The sequence below is a fragment of the Leucopleurus acutus genome, assembly GCF_964270905.1.
Source record: "Leucopleurus acutus genome assembly, chromosome: 3".
In the NCBI taxonomy this organism is placed as follows: domain Eukaryota; kingdom Metazoa; phylum Chordata; class Mammalia; order Artiodactyla; family Delphinidae; genus Leucopleurus; species Leucopleurus acutus.
This window is the reverse complement of record NC_139145.1, coordinates 4,496,086-4,519,187: the sequence shown is the minus strand read 5'-3', so window position 1 is coordinate 4,519,187 and position 23,102 is coordinate 4,496,086. Positions and strand designations below refer to the sequence as shown.

The window sequence follows — 23,102 nt, the reverse complement described above, 5'->3', positions numbered from 1 at the left end:
GTGTTTTATCGATAAACTGTACGTGGCACAGTTGCCTTTCTTTTAGTTTTCATTTCACTGATCACCATGGACTCAAAGACCCTTTGGAAATGGACACTCTAACATCTTTCTGGAAATGAATCCATAGAGTCATGACCACATACTTTGCAGACATCAACCTGGAGTTGGGGATCCATGAGAATTGCCTGGATGTTCACGGGGCACTTCTGGAAATCAAAAGCTGGTGAGGTTGAGTCAGGGAGCGGGGTCAGTATCTCAAGCATGCCCACGTCAGTGAACATCAGGACCGCCTCTTCGGACCAGATGTTTTGGTCTGCAAACTAAGAGAAAAATGACTTCTGAGATCAGCTCATTCACATTCTTTTTTGAGGATTTAACTTTTCTCTTATGATTCATATTTAAAGAAGGTAGACCAAAAAAAAAAAAAAAAAGAAACCCAAACCCTAAGAAACCAAAAAACCAAGCAAAGTCATAAGTACACTTTGTTGAGGCACCTACTCTTCAGGTGTAAAACTAATTGAAATTACTGTTATGTTATCACTATTGCTATTAAAAATACTACTACTATTTTAATAACTAGAGCAATTTCTTCAGAAAAAGGATCAGAGAAAAGAAAAAGAAGAAGAAAAAGGATCAGACATTTGAGAGGAAGACCGTTATTCCTTACCAACCGGGTAGCGCCGGGATTTGACCTACTTTGATTAGAGAACTTGACAGGATTCCCAGGCTTCCATAGTATAAATTACTCTCCTGAGTTAAAACGGCCAGTTCATTTTCATCTAGGGAAAACCAAAGAAGACGGAACAAAAATTGAAACAAGGGTTGTTTCCATGGACAAAAATGTAAAATATATTGAATATCAAAATTAGAAAATTACCCCAAATTCCATCATACAGACCAGGGGTCAGCAAATTTCTTCTTTAAAGGACGAGATGGGGACTTCCCTGGTGGCGCAGTGGTTAAGAATCCACCTGCCAATGCATGGGATGTGGGTTTGATCCCTGGTCAGGGAACTAAGATCCCACAGGACGCAGGGCAACGAAGCCTGCGTGCCACAACTACAGAGCTCGCGCGCCTCAACTAGAGAGTCTGAGTGCCACAAACCACAGAGTCCACGTGCTCTGGAGCCTGCGCACCACAACGCAAGATCCCATGTGCCTCAACGAAAGATCCCGCGTGCCGCAACAAGGAGCCGACACAGCCAAAACGGTCAATCATTCAATCAATCAATAGAAAATAAATAAAATAAAAAAGACAAGGAAGTTTTCAGAAGAAGCAAGGTTTGGGGCTCTACTGACACCTGGGGCAGGACGGTTCTTCGTGGGGGGGCCGTCGTGGCCACAGTGGGGTGTGGAGCAGCAGCCCCAGCCTCCACCCAGAAGATACCAGGAGCCCCCCGAGTCGTGATGACTACACATGCCTCCAGACACTGCCCAGTGTCCCCAGGCTGAGAGCCAGCGGTTAGATGGAGAAAAGGGATCCCTCAGGGCAGCGGTAAGCTATGGGATGAGATTCCAGATACACAAACCTGAATGCAATCCTTGCAAGTTTGGACTCTATTCTTTAGAAAATAAGGAACCAATCCAGCAATCCCACTCCTGGGCATATATCCAGAAAAGGTGAAAACGCTAATTCAAAAAGATACATGCGCCCCGATGTTCACTATTTACAGCAGTCAAGACATGGAAGCAACCTAAACATCCATCAACAGATGAATGAACAAAGAAGATGGTCATATATGTATATACAATGGAATATTACTCAGCCATGAAAAAAGAGTGAAATAATGCCATTTGCAGCAACACGGATGGACCTAGAGGTTATCATATTAAGTGAAGTAAGTCAGAGAAAGACAAATATCATATGATACCATTTACATGTGGAATCTAAAAAAATGATACTGATGAACTTATTTACAAAATAGACTCACAGACATAGAGAACAAACTTATGGTTACCAAAGGGGAAAAGGCGGAGGGATAAATTAGGAATTTGGGATTAACAGATACACACTACTATATATAAAATAGATAATCAACAAAGACCTATTGTATAGTACAGGGAACTATACTCAATATATTATAATAACCTGTAATGGAAAAGAATCTGAAAAAGAATATATATATTCAGTTATATATATAGATATGAAACTGAATCCCTTTGCTGTACACCTGAAACATTGTAAATCAACTATACTTCAATAAAAAAATAAAAATTTTAAAAAAGAAAATAAGGAACCATTAAAGATTCTAGACATGGGAAGTGATGTGTACTCATGGTTTTAAAAAAAAAAAGAGGGGCTTCCCCGGTGGCGCAGTGGTTGAGAGTCCGCCTGCCGATGCAGTGGACACGGGTTCGTGCCCTGGTCTGGGAAGATCCCACATGCCGCGGAGCGGCTGGGCCCGTGAGCCATGGCCGCTGAGCCTGCGCGTCCGGAGCCTGTGCTCCGCAACGGGAGAGGCCACAACAGTGAGAGGCCCACGTACTGCAAAAAAAAAAATAGGAGGGAGAAGACAACCCATAGAATGGGAGAGAATATATCTCTGATATATATTCTCATCCCATCTCTGATAAGGGACTTGTATCCAGAATATATAATAATTCAGTAATAAAAAGACCAACAGCCCAATCAAAAAATAAGTAAAAGATCTAAATGGACATTTCTCCAGAAAAGATATACAAATGGCCAATAAGCATGTGAAGAGACCCTCAACGTCGTTAGTCAGTAGGGAAATGCAAATCGAGCCCACAATGAGATACCACTTCACAGCCACCAGGACGGCTCTAGTGAAAAAGACAGAAAGCCAAGTATGGGTGAGGATGTGTGGAAATTGGAAAGGACTAATACTGTGTGGTCCCACTCACAGGAGGTCCCTAGAGGAGTCACATCCATAGAGACAGGAAGTAGGATGGTGGGGGTTGGGGGAGGGGGATGGGGAGTTCGTGTTTAATGGGGCAGTTTCAGTTACACACGATGAATACATTCTAGAGATCGGCTGGACCACATTGTGCGTATACTTAAAACTGTATTGTGCACTTAAAAATGTGTTCAGAGGGTAGATCTCATGTTAAGTGTTGTTACCACAATAAAAAAGAAAATGATGGGTAATGGAAAAGGCAAACAGTAGAATGACTCACACGATAATACGATACCATTTACATAAAAAACAACCACAACATCTAGCCCCCTACCAAGTTATTACAATAATATTAACCGTATTCCTTATGCTGTATATCACATCCTTGCGACTCATCACTTCATAACATAGGCAAATGTCAAATCACTATGTAGTACACCTGAAACCAATATAATAGTGTATATCAACTCTATTTCAATAAATGAAAAGAAAAAATGGGGGAAAAAGGGGAAAAAAAAGCAACCACAACAAGCTACACAGATGACGCTGTACATTTTCAGCAGGTCCATATTTAATATAGGTTGTGAGGCTTTCAACTGGCTAAAAAGATACTTTCCAGATTCCTAACAGTGATGACCTTTAGGAAGCCAAAGAGGGGCCTGGATTCAAAAAGCTCGTCAAAGGGACTTTAATTATAGTTGTAATGTTTAAAAAAAAACAAACTTTTAAAGGACCATGCATCACTGGCATAATTATAAATTACTTTTTTTTTTTTTTTTTTTTTGCGGTATGCGGGCCTCTCACTGCTGTGGCCTCTCCCGTTGCGGAGCGCGGCCATGGCTCACGGGCCCAGCCACTCCGCGGCATGTGGGATCTTCCCGGACTAGGGCACGAACCCGCGTCCCCTGAATCGGCAGGCGGACTCTCAACCACTGCGCCACCAGGGAAGCCCCTATAAATTACTTTTATATCATTACTTTCTATCATGATAAATTAACGTTTAACAGATAAACGGACATAGACAGTAGGAGGTAACTCAGTGATGGGCAAACAGGGAAATATGGGATCTTAAAAGTTACACGGGTGGGACTTCCCTGGTGTCACAGAGGATAAGACCCTGCGCTTCCAATGCAGGGGGCCCGGGTTGGATCCCTGGTCAGGGAACTAGATCCCACATGCATGCTGCAACTGAGAGTTCGCATGCCACAACTAAGGAGCCTGTGAGCCACAACTAAGGAGCCTGCCTGCCACAACTAAGACCTGGAGCAACCAAATAAAAAAATAAATAAATACTTAAAAAAAATTACAGGGGACTTCGCTGGCGGTCCAGTGGTTAAGACTCTGTGCTTCCACTGCAGGGGGTACGGGTTCGATCCCTGGACAGGGAAGATCCCACATGCCATGCTGTGTGGCCAAAAAAAAAAAAAAAAGAAAGGTCACATGACTCCACAGTTTGCTGCACAATTTGCCTCAAATAGTGAGGAGCATGTGAGGAGCAAAATTACACTGGTGGGTTTCATTTTACCTGACTGAACCAGCGGCAGGAGAGCAGCAGGACAACAATTCACTGGCAAAGAACTCCTGGGGGTGCCATCTGTCATGGGCTGAATTGTGTCCCCTCCAAACAAGATATGTTGAAGCCCTAACCCCCAGGACCTCCCCAGGATGTGGCCTGATTTGGAGCCAGGGTCTTTACACAGGTGATACGGTTAAGGTGAGGTCATTCGGGTCGGCCCTACTCCAATAGGGCTGGCGTCCTTGTAAAAAGGGGAAATTTGGACACAGGCATACACAGAGGGAAGATGATGGGAGGGCACAAGGGGAAGACGGCCGTCTGCAAGCCGACGGGAGAGGCCTCCGAAGGAACTGGCCCTGCCAACACCTTGACCTCAGACTCCTGGCCTCCAGAACTGGGAGACAATAAATGTCTGTTCTAATTCGCCCAGTTTGGGGTGCTTTGTCAGAGCAGCCCCAGCAAACGATATCCAACTGACATTCCATTTCACTGTGAAAGGGCACAAAAGTTTCTGCTCTGAGTTCCAGAATGTGTGATAACCGTATTTTGTTTCTGTTTTGGCCAGGCTGGATCTAGGGGGTCAGAGGTGAATAAGTCAGGTCTAAAGCACTTCTAGAAAGCTACCCTCAGGCCGGGCACGCACTGGCAGCAACGCTGTGGATGGTGATGTTGGCTTCAGAGATGGAAGAATACAAGATGTGTCGTCCTTCTCGCACATGGACAGGGTTGACCAGCTGACCTAGGAGATGACAGAGCAAATCGCGAGACATGAGCACGTATTAGGCACGGGATCCCCCGCTGCCCACCTGGCCCCTCGGTTTACGACTCAGATGATAAAGAATCAAGGAAAATGCAGCCGTGAGATGCAATGCTGTAAAACATCACATAGAATTCATTAGGTTTAAGAAAATGCGACACCGCCGCCCCCCGCCCAATCTTCTTGATGTGAGAGCTCTGAGGAATGGACTGGATACCAGGTGAACTGCAGGATGCCTTTTACTATACAGGTAACATGTAATCAGAACTTTCTTTCTGAAATGCCCCCCACCCACCCCCCGTGGCCAGGCCAGCCCTAAGCCCTTTTCTTGCATTGGAAGGAAACAGCTGTGTTCAGGTGGCTGACTGGTACTAGGGGGCGTGCTGCAATTGTGGTGCTCTGGCAGCCACTTGTGCCCAGAGGTCCCTGACAGCACCTCCTCCTGGGGGGGGCTGCCTTTTGCTCTTCTCCTTACTTGGGCTGGTAGGCTGGGGCTCATGTGTCTAGGCCTCAAAACAAGATCTGCAGTTCCTGGACTTGGCCCCTCTGCCCTAGGCGTCCAGTGACTTTCAGAACCTGCCTTCAGGGCCTAAATATCCCAGGAGGAGGGAAATGGGGGTTGGGGGGTCGAAGTGAGGATGGCAAAGGGACAATGGGCTTGTCGTCATCCACTCAGGTCAGGGAGAGAAAAACATGACCGCTTGTGCTTGCCCACCCTGAGCCTGGGCCTCGCTCACCTGCGTTTCGGGAAACCAGCAGGCTCTTCTCAAACCAGAAGATCAGGATGCCTTTCTGGCCCGGGGCAATAAGGATGTCAAGGGTCCCGTTGTAGTCAAAGGGCAGCCCGAAACTGCGGTTCAGGGGGTGGTCTGAGTAGCTGAACATGGCCTGAGCGAAGAATATTGAATCTTGAATCTTGAGTAAGAAAAGAAATGACCGCAATAGAACTGTGTGAGTCCATGTGCTTTGTCACTGGAACTTTCTTCAGACCTTATTACCTAGTCCGGTGGTTCTCAGCTTGGGGTGATTCTGCCCCCAGGGGACACTGGACAGAGTCTGGGCTCATCTGTGGATGTCATGACTTGCGGGGCTCCTGGTATCGAATAAGTGGGGGCAGGTTGGCTGCTCTACACCCCACAGCACCCGGGATGGGCCCTCATGACAAAGGACACCCCCGCGGTGCTGAGAGCCCTCTCTCTCCTTCTGCTCTGCCACGCCCACGTTGGTGCCCTTGTACCTGGATTATTATTCAAGCTGATTTCCCAGGGCTGGTCCCCAGATTCTTTTCTTTCTTTCTTTCTTTTTTTTTTTTTTTTTTGGCCATGTCCTGTGGCTTACGGGATCTTAATTCCACGGTCAGGGATCAAACCCGGCCCTGGCAGTGAAAACGCAGAGTCCTAACCATTGGACCGCCAGGGAATTCTGCACCCGCCCCAACCCCCGCCCCCACCGATTCTTTCCCTAACAGCCTTTTGTGCCTTGTGACCCTCTAAGGTCTCGCTCTTAAGTAAAGTCTAAATTACTCTCCGTGGTTCTCAAAGTTCTCTCTCATCTGCTCTTTTTTTTAAAATTAAAGTATAGTTGATTTACAATGTTACAATAGTTTCTGGTGTATAGCAAAGTGATTCAGTTATATATAAATTCCTTTTCAGGTTCTTTTCTATCATCTGTTCTTTACGGAAGACCTCTGACAGCACTACACAAGGATGGAATTAAAAAACCCAACACTGGGGCCTCCCTGGTGGTGCAGTGGTTAGGAACCCGCCTGCCACTGCAGGGGACCCGGGTTCGAGCCCTGGTCCGGGAAGATCCCACATGCTGCGGAGCAACTAAGCCCGTGTACCACAACTACTGAGCCCCCATGCCACAACTACTGAAGCCCATGCGTCTAGAGCCTGTGCTCCGCAACAAGAGAAGCCACTGCAATGAGAAGCCCGCGCACCGCAACGAAGAGTAGCTCCGCTCTCCTCAACTAGAGAAAACCTGCGTGCAGCAACGAAGACCCAACGTAGCCAAAAATAAATAAAATTTATATATTAAAAAAAACCCAACACTGACACTGGTTCATAAGTGAGTCCCACCAAGTTACTGGCAGCCGTTTTCCAGAAGATGCACCGTGGCGGAGGGAGAGATTTTCCCCAGGGTGGCTTGCCGAGTGCCTCCAAGTTTGCAGCAGATGTACGTGGTTTGCAGGATCCTAGTTCCCCGACCACGGATGGAACACGTGGCCCCAGCAGTGAAAGTGCCGAGTCCTAACCACTGGACCACCAGGGAGTTCCCTGGGTGGCTTTCTAAGTGCTCCTGGGGCGAGGAGAGAAGCTTAGCGGGTCAGGGCCACAGTGGACTGTGCACGGGCTGCTGACCTTGACTCGCCCCGCCCCCACTGCGGCCGCAGGGGCCAGACCCACCCATCCTCACTAGGCGCTAAGGGACCGTGAGTGAATGTGAGTCCGCAGCCCCCAGCCCACGCCTGCTCAGCGACGGATTGGCTGCCTGCCGGTCCCTGGAGCCTGAGAGGCACCATCTCAGCAGAGCTGCCAGGGGTCCGAGTAGCCAATTAAGACAACGAGCCAAACACTAGAGTGCATTCCGCTTTTAATTGCTCCCTGCGGTGGCCTAAGAGCCCAGGCCAGAGAAAACGCCAAGGGCCCCTGTTCGTCCCTCCGCAACGGAACCGCGGAGGGTCCCCTGGGTCAGCGCAGGGGTGGGGTTCATTTCCCTGTGTGGGGAGCCCCAGTCAAAAGGCGCCTGCAGGGACTTCCCTGACGGTCCAGCGGTTTAGGAATCCGTGCTTCTACTGCAGGGTGCGCGGTTCGATCCCTGATCTGGCTGGGGAACTAAGATCTCGCATGCCGCATGGTGTGGCCAAAAAACAAACAAACAAACAAGCAAAAAAAAAAAAAAAAAAAAACCACCCCGGGCCTCGGCCTCGGGAGGTGGAAGGACCAGGAACTGAAAAGTACTGAGTCAGAGAGCCGGGAAGTGGCTCCAGGCTTCCCCCTCCTCCCTCCCTCAGGAGTCAGAGGTCTGAAGACCAAGCCTGGGCTGGGAATGCAGAGATGCGCGGAGCCTGCCTGACCGGAGGCAGGAGTCCTTGACCACAACGCCTTCAGAGCCTGCCCGTGCATCGTGCCCCGGGTGTGGAGTGGGGAGGGCAGCTCCCCCAACCTCCGCCCCCATGCCCTCCAGGTAGAGCCTTGTGACTGCCTGTGGTCAGATCTGGGAAACCGTGCACAGGTTGTAACCAGAGCCGGACTCCTCAGCCACCTCTACATTCTTGGGATTTCCAGAGTCTGGGAGTGTCTCATTCACCAGGCGCCCTGGCAGTGCGAGCTCATGAGGGGACTCTGGATGGGGGTCTGGGCCCCCCGTGTGGTTAGAGGGTGGGGCTTTCAGCCACCAGGTAGCAGCCCAGCCTCTGGGAGCTTCCTGATGGTGGGTCTCCCCCAAACTTCAGAGTGGCACACCTTGCTTACAAATTTTGCAACACGGGGGTACTGACTGTACTTTAATCTTTGCCTGACTTAATATTTTTTCTTCAGATGCACTTTGCATGGACTGATTCCTCTTCTTAACTTAGTCTTATCCTAAATGGTACCTGTGAAGTCACAGTTTTCATGTCCCGATTTTCTGAATCCACGTGAAAATAATTGTTAACGAAAGGGTTGACATGAGGCATTTAAAATGGTCTTGGGTGCCACCAGTGACACATGCACCACACCTTGTATTTTATCCCTTAGTGCCCAGCACCTCCTAGACCCTACTTAAATATTGCTGAGTGCATGCCTGAATGAGCTAATGAATGGGGGGAGAGAGAGATGGTGGGTGTGTGGGTGGGTGGAAGGGTATATGGATGAATAGGTAGCTGGGTGGATGGATGGTTGAGTAGATGGATGAATGGATGGATGTGTGGATGGGTGGGTGGATGGATGTGTGGATGGATGGATGGATGGAGGGATAAGCAGGTTAGTGGATGGGTGGATGGATGGATAAGTAGGTTGATGGATGGATGAGTAGGTGGGTAGATAGGTGGATGGATAAATAGATAAATGGAAGGATGAATAGATGGATGGATGGGTGGATGGATGAGTAGATGGGTGGGTAGGTGGGTTGGTGGATGGATGGATGGATTAATGAATAAGTAGGTTAATGGATGGATGGATGGATGATGGATGAGTAGGTAGGTAGATGGAAGGATGGGTGGGTGGGTGGATAAATAGATAAATGGAAGAATGGATAGATCGATAGATGCATATGTGGATGGATGAGTAGGTGGGTCAATGAGTGGGTGGATGGATACATGGATGGACAGGTGAATGAAAAGCTAGATGGATTTCAGATATGAAAATCTTAAGTGTGTGAGTTTTGACAAAAACCTGGCTTGGGGTAAGGGTCACTGAAGTGGTTCTTCCCAGTCCAAAAGGTACTCACCTTCCGTTGGTCAACGAGAAGCAGCCCAACCTGTGAGAGGGAGTAGAAGTAGAAGATCCCGCCCAAGGAACCGACTAGTTCTGCCTACGAAACAAACAAAATATAAGTAAGTCATAAACATGTGCTTAATTCTAAATTTAACTCTAGATTATCCAGTAAGCTAAAAGGAAGGAAAGTCTTTTTCTTTTTAACAATATTGTGATCTGTTTTCCCTCTGTAAAAATGTAGCATGTAGGGCAGAACTTTGAATGAAGTCGGCTTTGCCTGGGCTGATAGGGGAAGTGGTGTGACCCACACTGTGAGGTGCCCACCTAGGTCCCTCACTCCTGCCTAGGTTCCTCATTCCTGATCTTTGGCTGGTCAGCAAAGTGCCCACGAGCAGGCAAGTTGGAGCATGAGGCCAAGGACCTCAACCTAGGGACAGTGGGACAGATTGCCATGGCAACCCAGCTGGCTCCCTCCAGACACTTTTCAGGTAAGAGAGAAAGACCATCTTATTTAAGCCTCTGTTATTTGGTTGTGTGTGTGTGTGTCGGGGTGGGGAGTATTTCTATTATATACAGTGTCCTCCCCCAATTCATAGGTTGAAACCCTAACCCCATGTCTTCGTCTGTTAGGGCTGCTATAACAAAATACCATAGACTGGGAGGCTTATAACAACAGTGCCCTCCTTTATAAGGGCACTAATCTCATTCATAAGGGCTCCACCCTCATGACCTAAGCACCTCCCAAAGGCCCCCATCTCCTAATACATCACATCAGGCATTAGGATTTCAACATATGAATTTCCGGGGGGGACACAAACATTCAGACCATAGCACCCCCAAAATGATGGTATTTGGAGGTATGGTCTTTCGGTAGCAATTAAGTTTACTAAGCCCTAATCCAGGAAAACCTCATCTTAACTAATTACATCTACAAAAATCCTATTTCCAAGAAAGGTGACATTCTGAGGTTTCAGGGTGGACATGAATTTTAGGGGGACACATGTCCAACCCAGTCCAGTTCTCTCATCTGTAAGATGGGGATGCTGGTGGTACCTGATGTTGTAATCCATGTGCAGCCTTTACTATGGCACAAGTTTTCCCATGAACCGTGCTGTCTCCTTTGCTAACTTCCTAATCTCCCTAGCCAGCTGCTCTGACCTGAAATTCTTCCCTACGCTCCCATCCGCTGGACTCTTCGAGAGAGAAGAGTCCTTGCTCGCCACAGACAGCTAATTACTCCTATCCCACAGGACACATTTTTCTGTTTGTTCATTTTCTTACCAAATTGAACATACCTGTCTTTCCTGGGAATATTTCTGAAATCTGTATCCCCGGGTATTTGAGAAATAGATATTGGCCTGAGATATCTGATCTCCACGCAAATAAGCAAAAACCGAGTTACTTATATCCTGGAAGAACACACAAATAAAACAGTCTCTTTAAAAGGAGACAGAAGGTGGGGGGGCGGCGGCTGGGGAGATGTTCTTTAAACAGATAAATCAGTTCTGGAGGTCTAATGCACAGCACAGTGATCACAGACAACAATACCGTATTAGAAACTTCAAAGTTCCTGAGAAACTAGATCTTGTTTCCACAACAGAAAAGCAATGATAATTTTGTGACACGACAGGATGGTAATCATACCGCAACATGTAAATTTAGCAAATCAACACATTGTATACCTTAACTTTACACAGTGTGGTATATCAGTGACATCTCAATCTAAAAAGCAGGGAGGACAGATGCCAGTGATAACATGCCTGGGCATTTAACCCAGAGAGATGAAAACTTATGTCCACACAAACACCTGTACATGAACATTTATAGTGGCTTTATTTGCACCAGCCAAAAAGTGGAAACAACCCAATGCTGGCACACCCACCACTGTGGAAAAGAGCAGACTAGACATATACGTGACAAATCAGATGAGTCTCCTGAGAACTTTGCTCAGAAAAGCTAGTCCCCAAAGGGTTCATATTGAATGATCCCGTTTATACGACATTCTTGACATGATAAAATTAGAGAGATGGAGAACACGTTAGTGGTTGCCAGGGTTTAGGGCAGGGCACAGAGGTATGGAGAGTTTTGGGGCCATGAATCAGTTCAGTGTTTTCCTTTGTTTCTTTTTTTGTGTGTGTGGTACACGGGCCTCTCACTGTTGTGGCCTCTCCCGCTGCGGAGCACAGGCTCCGGATGCGCAGGCTCAGCGGCCATGGCTCACGGGCCTAGCCGCTCCGCGGCATGTGGGATCCTCCGAGACCGGGGCACGAACCTGTGTCCGCTGCATCGGCAGGCGGACTCTCAACCACTGCGCCACCAGGGAAGCCCCAGTTCAGTGTTTTGATGGCAATAGCGGTTCTCTGACTTCAGGCAGTTGTATCCATGTCAATTTCCTGTTTGTATCACTATAGTTATGTAAGATGTAACCACTGGGGGAAACTGGGTGAGGGATACATGGGACTCTGTATTATTTTTTTCAACTTCCTGTACATCTATAATGATTTCAGAATAACAGGTTTTAAAAAAAGAAGATAGATGGATATATTCACAGTGTGTCAGCCAGATGATCCCAGGAGCTCCAGAGCCCTCCCAGGGGCTCTCAGTCCTCTTCTGAACCCTGGGAGATAACATGGCCTGAGTCCTGAGTCCATCACTGTCCCAGCCCTCAAGGCTTACACTTTTTTTTTTTTTCTGCTTCGCTGCATGGCATGCGGTATCTTAGTTCCCTGACCAGGGATCAAACCCGTGACCCCTGCAGTGGAAGCATGGAGTCCTAACCGCTGGACCGCCAGGGAAGTCCCTACACTGTCTTTATTTCCATTCATAATTAGCTCACAGCAGAGTAAAAAATGAGATACAACACATGGTACTCACCATGCAAAAGGAATTTCCACTGTAACAACAGTTGTCACCAGAAATATGTGAAACAGGGTGTTCTACACCTGAAAGGAAAAGGGAATTGAAATGCTCTCTGAGTTCCCTGAACGTTCAGAGAGAAGGTTAGAGCAGGGCTTCTCATCCTCCACACTGACATCTGGGGCCAGATTGTTCTCAGCTGAAGGGGCTCCTGGGCACTGTAGGATGTTTTGCAGCATCCCTGCTTCTACTGACTTATTTAACTTATTAAATTAGTTATATAATGATTTATTTAACCAGTGGAACTCTACTGCAGTCTTTTTTTTTAAGGTTTTCTTAAGCTTTAGATCACAAAGCATCCTTTTTTTTTAATTAAATTTTTTTTTTTTTAATTTATGGCATGTAGGATCTTAGTTCCTGACCAGGGGTGGAACATGTGACCCCTGCAGTGAAAGCACGGAGTCTTTTTTTTTTTTCCAAATAGAATTTATTTATTTAGGCTGTGTCAGATCTTAGTTGTGGCATGAGGGATCTTAGCTGTGGCATGCAAACTCTTAGTTGCAGCATGTGAACTCTTTTTAGTTGTGGCATGCATGTGGGCTCTAGTTCCTCGACCAGGGATTGAACCTGGGCCCCCTGCATTGGGAGCTTGAAGTCTTACCCACTGGACCTCCAGGGAAGTACCTCTCCTCTAGTCTTGACAACCAAAAATGTCTTCAGACATTGCCAAGTGTCATCTGGCGGGTGAGGGGCAGAATTGTCCCTTGTTAAGAACCACTGGTTTGGGGTCTTCCTTGGTGGTGCAGTGGTTAGGAATCTGCCTGACAATGCAGGGGACACGGGTTCGATCCCTGGTCCGGGAAGATCCCACCTGCCGCAGAGCAACTAAGCCTGTGCGCCACAACTACTGAACCTGCGCTCTAGAGCCCGTGCTCCGCAACAAGAGAAGCCACCGCAATGAGAAGCCCACGCACCGCAACGAAGAGTAGCCCCCACTCGTCGCGACTAGAGAGAGCCTGTGTGCAGCAACGAAGACCCAACGCAGCCAAAAATAATAAATAAATAAATAACATTTTTTTAAAAAGAGAGAAAAGATAAAACTTGAAAAAAGAAAGAGCCCACAAGCCATGCAGGGCGGGGGGAAAATATATTTAAAAAAAAACCCCACTGCTTTGGCAGAAACTCTTTTAGGACTCTGCCAAAATTGCAGGAAGGGTGCCCTTCTCTTAGCAAGGCATTCTTTGATTCTGTTTTAAAAGGAGAAGCTTCAAAAAAAAAAAAAAAAGAAAAAAAAGGAGAAGCTTCAGCTCCAAAGAAAATACACACGTGGCCAACAAGCACATGAAAAGATGCTCAACATCACTAATCATTAGGGAGATGCAAAGCAAAACCACAGTGAGATACTGTCCCACACCCATTAGGATGGCTACCATGACAGAAACAGAAAACAAGCTCCAGCGACAATGTAAAACAATTGGAAACCTTGCACACTGGTGGTGGGAATGCAAAATGGTTCAGGCAGTGTGGAAAACAGTGTGGAGGTTCCTCACAAAATGGAAAATATGATCCAGCCAATTCCACTTCTGGGTACACACCCACCAAAAACTAATAGCAGGGACTCAAGGAGACATCTGTGTACACAGGTTCAAACTGGCATTATTCACAATAGCTAAAACATAGAAGCAGCTGAGTGTCCATTGACAGATAAATAGATAAGAAAATGTGGTCCATTCATACAATAGAATACTATTCAGCATTAAAAAGGAAGGAAATTCTTTTTTATATATAAATGTATTTATTTTATTTATTTTTGGCTGCATTGGTTGCTGTGCGCGGGCTTTCTCTAGTTGGGGCGAGCAGGGGCTACTCTTCGTTGCGGCACGTGGGCTTCTCATTGCAGTGGTTTCTCTTGTTGCAGAGCACGGGCTCTAGAGCGCACGCTCAGTAGTTGTGGCACGTGGGCTTCAGTAGTTGTGGCGCGCGGGCTTCAGTAGTTGTGGCTCGTGGGCTTCAGTAGTTGTGCACGTGGGCTTCAGTAGTTGTGCACGTGGGCTTCAGTAGTTGTGGCGCGCGGGCTTCAGTAGTTGTGGCTTGTGGGCTCTAGAGCGCAGGCTCAGTAGTTGTGGCACATGGGCTTAGTTGCTCCACGGCATGTGGGATCTTCCCGGACCAGGGATCGAACCCGTGTCCCCTGCATTGGCAGGCAGATTCTTAACCACTGCGTCATCAGGGAAGTCCCCAAAAGGAAGGAAATTCTGACACACGTTACAACATGGAAGAACCTTGAGGACATTATGCTCAGTGAAGTATGATCCCAATACTATATGATCCCACTCATTTGAGGTCCCTGGAGGAGACACATTCATAGAGACAAAGTAGAATTGTGGGTGCAGGGCTGGGGAGGAGGATGGGGAGTTAGCTGTTGGGATGCTAGTAAACAAATTGATGGAGAGAAGAGGAAGGACAGAGAGTAGACTGACTTACGTTACAAGGAGCCCTGATGGTTCCTTCGTAAGTTAAATATAGAATTTCCATCTGACCCAGCAATTCCACTCCTAGGTATCTACCCAAGAGAATTGAAAACATGTATCCACACAAAAACTTGTACACAGGTGTTCACAGCGGCACTATTCACCACGGACCAAAGGGGGAAACGACCTCAATGTCCACCAGATGATGAACGGATACACAGAAGTGGTCAATCCACCAATGGAGTGTTACTCAGCCATAAGAAGGAAGACCTCCTAATACACGCTACGACACGGATGAACCTCAGAAACGTGATGCTCGGTGAGAGAACCCAGAGGAAAAAGGCCACGTGTTGTGTGATTCCATTTATATGAAACATCCAGAACAGGCACAAATGGAGAGCGGGTGAGCGGTTGCCAGGGGCTGGGGGAGGGGGAGGGGGAGGGACCGTGAATGAGGACGGGGTTTCCTTTCGGGGGGATGACGATGTTCTGGTACTCAACAGTGGTGACTTTTGCACAACCTTGCGAATGTACTAAATGCCATTGAACTGTACACTTGAAAATGGTTAAAATGGTGACTTGTATGCCCCTCCCCCCCAGAAAGGGAAAAGAGCCTTGAATTGTGAGAGAGAGAAAAGAATTGGACTGGAAGATTAGGAGGGGCACTGGGAGAGGATTGGGGCGTGAAGGAAAAGCCCACCAACATGGTTGAAGTTTGGAGGAAGAGAGAGGAAGGTGGCGAGGAGGGAGAGATTTTAGGCAGTGTAGCTGTGGGTGGGAAGATCTGTAAAGAGTAGGTCAACTGATGTCTTGGAGGCAGATGCATGTTTGGGGTGGATATGACCAATTGATGAGACGGTTATAAGACTGGCCCCCGGGGACTTCCTTGGTGGTCCAGCAGTTAAGACTCTGCGCTCCCAGTGCAGGGGGCCAGGGTTTGATCCCTGGTCAGAGAACTAGATCCCACATTGCAACTAAGAGTCCATGTGCCGCAACTAAAAGATCCCGAATGTCAAACTAAAACCTGGCTCGGCCAAATAAATAGATGAATATTAACAACAACAACAAAAAGACTGGCCCCCAGGCAGCCCAGCTTTACTTGCGTTATCCATTCTCTGTGGCCCATTCATGCTGTGTTTACCACAATCCTCGATGGAAACACTCAGTCCCCCCCCTGTGGGATGGGGGTTCAGGCCAATTTTTATTGAATTTTAAAGGACAACGTAGGGAATTCCCTGGTGGTCCAGTGGTTAGGACTCAACGCTTTCACTGCCCAGGTTCAATCCCTGCTTGGGGAATTAAGATTCTGCAAGCCACTTGGTGCAGCAGAAAAAAAACAACAACCAGACAATGTAATGTCCAGGGGCTGGGACTTCCCTGGTGGTCCAGTGGCTAAGACTTCACGCTCCCAATGCAGGGGGCTCAGGTTCGATCCCTGGTCAGGGAACTAGAGCCCACATGCCACAACTAAGAGCCCACATGCTGCAACTAAGAGTTCGCATGCCGCAACTAAAAGATCCTGCATGCCAGCAACTAAAGATCCCACCCGCCTCAATGAAGATCCCACACGCGTCAGCAAAGATCCCGCGTGCTGCAGCTAAGACTTGACGCAGCCAAATAAATAAATAAATAGTTTAAAAAAAAGTCCAGGGGCTGACATCCAAGTAGCTGCATCGTCTGTTCTTCTGAGCCTTTTCTCTGATGTTGGTCAAATGCAAACAAGAGTAAAAAATACAGAATACGCATACCTGTAGATGCATTCCAGGAATTGGCTTCATAATCATAAACATAGACTTTTCGATTCACTACTAACAGCAATACTGAACCAGCAAAATGTGCTGATGTTACTTCTGGTATGCCAACCTAAGAGTAATGACATATACGATATCAGTATGTACATCTCTTCGGACATCGATTCGGAAAGCAGTACTTCTAGACACGCATCCATGGAACATTCATTCCAGCAAGAGTTCTTTGGGTCCTAGATATCGGGAACTATGTATCTTGGGGATTAGCTGAAAGCAAAACGGGGAGGTCGAAATTGGTGTTTGGTGCCCTTGGATAGCTAAATTTGCTCCATCTCCTTCTCCTGTGTCAAAACCTTCTCTGAGGATAGGTCCACTGACGAAGACTCCATGCTCCCAATCCAGGGGGCCCGGGTTCGATCCCTGGTCGGGGAACTAGATCCTGCATGCCACAACTAAGAAATCTGCATGCCGCCATGAAGATCCCAAGTGCTGCAACTAAGACCCAGCACAGCCTACATAAATAAATATTAAAAAAAAACTTCTCTGAGGATAAAGGCTACAGCACAGATGACGAATCATAAGCATAACTGATAAATGTGTCACTTATGAGAGAAACTGGTATTTTAGCAGATGGCGGAAGCTTCTGGAGCATAGGTGCTGTCAAATTTCTCAAGATAGTTCCTGAGAGGGTACAGGTTTTTCTGTTTTGGTTGAGGGCAATTTGGGGAGGCCCTGAAATCAGTGTATGTGATCTATCACACAACCAATTATAAGGAGCTCTTGCAAGAACTCTGGTTCTTTTTTCAGGGGGAAAAAAAGCACCTGTTTTGGTAGTAAAGGCAGAATAGAATCAAGCCTTCTTTTCGCTTAGAAATTGCTCTCAATGTCTTTAAGAGGCACATCGTAAAATAAGCCCCCAAACTAACAAAAACAGACTAGCGTGGTGTTTTCTGAACTATATCTAACCCTAAGTACTACTTATCTCAAGCATCCCTCGGATGGTTCAGCAAAATAACTACCTGCATTGACGTAGGGATGGAAAATGGAAGGACACTACTCTCAAAGCCATTCTTTGTGAGAAAAACTTGTCTTCTGAAATAAACAATAAAAGGGTTCAATTAGGACAATCTCACACAAGAAAAGAAAAAAGACAACGGCAGACATTCTAAAACTGTTCTGTTCAAATGAAATTCTTTTCTTAACAAGGAACCATTTTGCCTCTATCTATCTATCATCTATTTATTTATTTTATTATTTCTTTTGATGTTGGGGTAGGAGTTTATTAATTAATTAATTTATTTTTGGCTGTGTTGGGTCACATTGGTCACGTTTCTGTACGAGGGCTTTCTCCAGTTGTGGCAAGCGGGGGCCACTCTTCATCGCGGTGCGCGGGCCTCTCACTGTCGTGGCCTCTCTTGTTGCGGGGCACAGACTCCAGACGCGCAGGTTCAGTAGTTGCGGCGCACGGGCCCAGTTGCTCTGTGGCATGTGGGATCCTCCCAGACCAGGGCTCGAACCCGTGTCCCCTGCATTAGCAGGCAGATTCTCAACCACTGCGCCATCAGGGAAGCCCCGATCATCTATTTATTTTTGTGTGAGTAATCCTCTATAGCCTGGATATTTGACTTCTTGAAATAACATTATTTGAAAAGTGTGACCATGTCAAAAATAAAATTATATAAAATGTGCATTAAGTGACAGCTTGTTTTGCTCAGGGCGAACTTCAGTTTTGTCCTTTATTTTACTCTGATCCCACTAAAGTAAAGCTTTCAGACCAGGAATGTGTATGTATAAAAGAAACAGTATGCTACCTTATGCAGGGAACTTTTAAGAAGCAAAAGGCCATCCATGAACATGGTACATCGCTTCCTTATCCAGATCTCCTTCTCTTGCCCCCTCCAGAAGAATGTTATGGTTTGAGGCAGACAGGAGTTCCTGAGTTAATTCCTATGCATTTTAAAGTTTTTGGGACTTCCTTGGTGGTCCAGTGGTTAAGAATCCGTCTTGCAGTGCAGGGGACACTGGTTCGATCCCTGGTCGGGGAACTAAGATCCCACCTGCTGTGGGGAAACTAAGCCCACGTACCACAACTAGAGAGCCCGCATGCCGCAACTAGAGAGCCCATGTGCCACAACTAGAGAGAAGCCCGCACACCACAACGAAGAGCCCGTGTGCCACAACTAAGACCTGACGCAGCCAAAAAATAAATAAATAGATATTTAAAAATAAAGCTTTTTTTGCTACTGTGAATGGCACCATTCATAACTGCCTTATGTCAAGCATCTGTGACAAGCTACACGTAATTATTTTAGCTACTTGTGTGTCTCTTCACCTGTCATTCCTTAACTCTACCCCAACTGTGGACTCCCTGTAGGCCAGCATCTAGCAACACAGGACAGAGCCGTCTCTTTTAATGTTTGTGGAATCGAAGAATGAGGGCAAACGTAATGTTTTAATAATAATAATAAAAAAGTAGCAATATCTTACCCTAGATACAGGGCTATGTTTTTCTTACAAGGATGCTTCATCAAGCGAGTTGTCCCAGATGAAAAATACAGGTGGTCCTAGAGAGAGAGTCACAAAATCTTAATCCTATCAATGCTCATAAACGCCTGATGAAAACAGTTTCCTAACGTGTAACACTGAAAATGTAAAGGTGAAATCTGAATTAGGCAGGTGGACGGCATCTAAGTCATTTTCCTCTTTTTTAAAAATAATTAATTTTATTTTTGGCTGCCTTGGGTCTTTGTTCCTGCGTGCAGGCTTTCTCTAGTTGTGGTGAGCGGGGGCTACTCTTCATTGCAGTGAATGAGCTTCTCATTGCCGTGGCTTTTCTTGTTGTGGAGCACCGGCTTCAGTAGTTGTGGCACGCAGGCTCAGTAGCTGTGGCTCGTGGGCTCTAGAGCGCAGGCTCAGTAGTTGTGGCGCACGGGCTTGTTGCTCCACAGCATGGGGGAATCTTCCTGGACCAGACAGCTTGGCAGGCAGATTCTTAACCACCGTACCACCAGGGAAGCCCATTTTCCTCTTTTGATATTATCCTCTGGTTCTGTCAGAGGTCACCAATGGGGAAAGCTGGGTGAGAGGGACCTGGGACATCTCGGCACTGTTTTGCAGCGCGCTGTGAATCTATAATTATGTCAAAATAAAAAGTCTAAAAAGACTCACAGGATAATGATTCATATCACATCCCCTCTGTGTATATGTTACTTATTTACAGATTACTTATTGAGAGGCCAGAGGCCAAAAAAAAAAGTTAGAAACCAGTCACTTGATTATTTAGCAATGCTGACACCACTTCTGAAATAACACAATGTCAATAGGAAAAACACTTGAGCTGACAAAATATTTTTTTCTTCATGCCTTTTAGGCACATGCAGGTGAAAGGAAGTTTCCTGCTGCACTGTGTCATGTAAACAAAGTAAGTTTGCTTCCTATGTCACTCTGCATTTAAAAAGTCCTATCGGATAGAACGCTGGATAAAAACTCAGGTGATCTGAGTTCTAAACCCAGCTGCAGCTCTTGTCTTTGTTCAGGCTACTTCTCTCAATTAGCTTTTTTTTTTTTTTTTTCCAGTACGTGGGCCTCTCACTGTTGTGGCCTCTCCCGTTGCGGAGCACAGGCTCCGGACGCTCAGGCTCAGCGGCCATGGCTCACGGGCCCAGCCACTCCGCGGCATGTGGGATCCTCCCGGACCGGGGCACAAACCCGTGTTCCCTGCATCGGCAGGCAGACTCTCAACCACTGCGCCACCAGGGAAGCCCTCAATTAGCTTTTTAGTGACATGCGAAAGGTTAATGCCTATTTCAAAAGGCAATGGTAAGGATTAGATGAAGTAATGTTCTATGCCGGACACAACACTGGCACCCAAGAAATACTAGGAAGTATTAATTCTGATCCAGCGATTAGATAAAAGTGAAGAATGAATGTTAACTGTGGAGCCACGTACCCCTTGAATTTGCTCTCTGACGTGAAACACCTTTCCTGTCCTCACCGTACGAATACTAGAGGTAAGAGATAAGAAAACATCTGTCAATGTTTATGAAACAGTTGGCATGACTCCTACCAGGTTGCCTCTGGGTTAACGGTGCAGTAGCTGTTCTTGAAGCTTTTAGGGTTATGGGAGCCCCTGGAAAATCTGATGAAACAGTGGACCCTCCTCTCCTAGAAACAGACATATGTATATGCAAAAATGGAGATGTGGTTCCTGAGAGCTCGTTAAGCTCATTTGCAGACCCCAGATTAGGCAACTGAGGAGTGCCTACTGCCAGATTTTGTTTTTTGTCTGTGGGGTGGGGAGGTGTTGGTGGCTGGGAGAATGTTGCTCCAGTTTACAGCAGGTTCTCAATCTTGGATGTGAGTCAGAAGCACCTGGTGGGGGGATGTGTGCCTGATAGACTGTAGATTGCTGGGCCACACTGCTGAGTCTTTGGTTCAGCAGATCCAGGGAACGGCAGTTCTAACAAATTCCCGGGTAATGCTGCTGCTGTTGGCCCAGGACCACTCTCTGAGAACCAGTGTGGGAAACGGGAGAATTGGATGTGACCAATCTTTGCAGACTTTGAGACACATCCTGCTAGTAAATCTTGCTGGACAGTCCCACTCCCCACTCCCTTATTAAGGGCAAGTGTATCGTTAATTTTGCTGGGTCTGTTTTCACGTCTATAGAATAAGGTTAAGGAATCACTTCGCCATGAAACTCGTTGTAAAGATCAAATGAGGCCATGCAACAGAAATGCATTCTCTATTTCTTCAGCAAACAGGGCCCTGCAGAGTGTGACAGCTCATTCCAGGCAGGAGTTCCCTGAGGGTGGGAACTGGGCTTTAGCATCTGTCCCGTGCCCACGGCACCGCGTGTACAGTATTTACTAATCTAACATTTACTGAAATCCAAAAATGTTCTGGGCAAGCAGTGAATAACAGAAAACACTCTATACCTTCATGGAGCTAAGAGCCTAGTGACAGCAACAGACAAGAAAAAATTTGCGACGAGTAACAGAATTTAGTGATTGATAGGAAAAAGCAGCTATAGGGAGGAGAGGGTCTTTAGGTGAGGAAGTGTACTGTTTGTCAGCATCTGAATAATCAGGAAGAAGTCATGGAGAAAATCTGGAAGCAAAGCGTTCCAGGCAGAGGGAGAAGCAGGCACCAAGTCTCCCCCGTTAGCGAGTTTGGCAAGTTCAAGGGACCGGTGGCTGGGAGCAGTGATTCAGGGGCGGGCAGGGGCCACATCAGTGGTTGTCACATCCCTAGGGGACCCTTGGTAATGTCTAGAGACATTTGATTGATGGTCAAGTCTGGAGAAGAAGGTACTACTGGCATCGAGTGGGTGGAGGCCAAGGATGCTGCTCAGTATCCTACCATGTACAGGACGGTCCCACCCCAGAGAATGATCAGGCCCTAAATGTCAGCAGCGCCGCTGAGGAACCCTGCGCCAGATACGGCGCGAGGAAATTGGGTTTTATTCCGGGTGCCACAGGGAAGGGGAATGACGAGATCAGATTCGTTTATAAACAACCCCTCTGGCTGCCAGGATGGACAGGAGGGCACAGCCTACGGTGATGGCGGTGAAGGTCGCTTGAAGGCATCGGAATTGGGCCAAAGTCTTGAAGTGGCAATGGGAGGACTTGGTGATGAGCTGGAGGCGGTGGGGTGAGAGAAAGGGTGGGTATCAAGTTCGCTTCCTAGAGTAAACTGGGAAGCCTCAATAAGGTTGGGGAGCGGAGCATCTTTCCTGGATTCCGCGCAGGGATGAGCCTGCCCCCTCCCGACCCCTGGCAGCACCCCAGGCCCGGGAGGGCGGCCCCACCGGCACAGCGGCTGAGCCCTGGCCAGCGGGCAGAGCCGCAAGGTAGTCGCCGCCACCAGCATTAACAGCAGCATCTCACACTACCCGCCGCCGCTACCACACAGTTCCTCAACTGCCGCGGGTATTTGCTTCACAGCCTGGGCATGCGCAGTCTGCCGCGGAGCCTGGGCAAGCGCGCCTTGTTCCCCAAGAAGCCTGAATCCGCCCACCTCAACAAGCCCCCAGCGCCTGGGCACGCGCACACTGCCGCCCTTGGGCTGTCTACAGTTTGAGCACGGGCTTAGCGTCTCTCGGGAAGCCCGAATCCACCAACCGTGGCGCGCGCCAGAGCTTGAGCTTGCGCGTGTCATTCACATTCCTAAGCCCAAGTGTTTGGACCGGGCTGCCCACACGTTCCCAAAGCTGCGCTTGCAGGCACAGCTGCTCTCTTTCTAGGGGCCATCACGCGTGCCCACAGCCCTCCCCGCGATCCGAAGGAGCCTATCGGAAAAGGTGAATGCAACGAGGGAGCTGGAACGCTTCCGGCTCTACTTCGCGTAGGCCCCGCCTCCACTCTTCCAAGTCCCGCCTCTGCAGCCGTCCGTTTCCGGCCACCCCTCCCTCGGGCACGCAGGCACGCTCCGGCCGTCACGTACGCCCCAGCCCGGCCCGCGGAAATGATGCAAGTCCC

At 47.6% G+C, this 23,102-nt stretch overlaps 1 protein-coding gene across 1 annotated transcript in view; it reads right to left on the bottom strand.

The window, feature by feature from the left end:
• The window catches only part of CATSPERD (cation channel sperm associated auxiliary subunit delta), a gene marked incomplete at both ends in the record, with an annotated part of 42,354 nt that extends 19,848 nt beyond the window's left edge, over positions 1–22,506 (bottom strand). The window contains 12 exons of the mRNA XM_082836499.1: positions 144–320; positions 697–779; positions 5,017–5,112; positions 5,868–6,018; positions 9,562–9,645; positions 10,844–10,957; positions 12,423–12,490; positions 16,624–16,738; positions 17,643–17,715; positions 19,111–19,187; positions 20,573–20,627; positions 22,433–22,506. Of these exons, the coding sequence (XP_082692625.1) occupies positions 144–320; positions 697–779; positions 5,017–5,112; positions 5,868–6,018; positions 9,562–9,645; positions 10,844–10,957; positions 12,423–12,490; positions 16,624–16,738; positions 17,643–17,715; positions 19,111–19,187; positions 20,573–20,627; positions 22,433–22,506 (1,167 nt within the window). The remainder of the gene's footprint in view (positions 1–143; positions 321–696; positions 780–5,016; positions 5,113–5,867; positions 6,019–9,561; positions 9,646–10,843; positions 10,958–12,422; positions 12,491–16,623; positions 16,739–17,642; positions 17,716–19,110; positions 19,188–20,572; positions 20,628–22,432) is intronic.
• Positions 22,507–23,102: the final 596 nt, after the last annotated feature.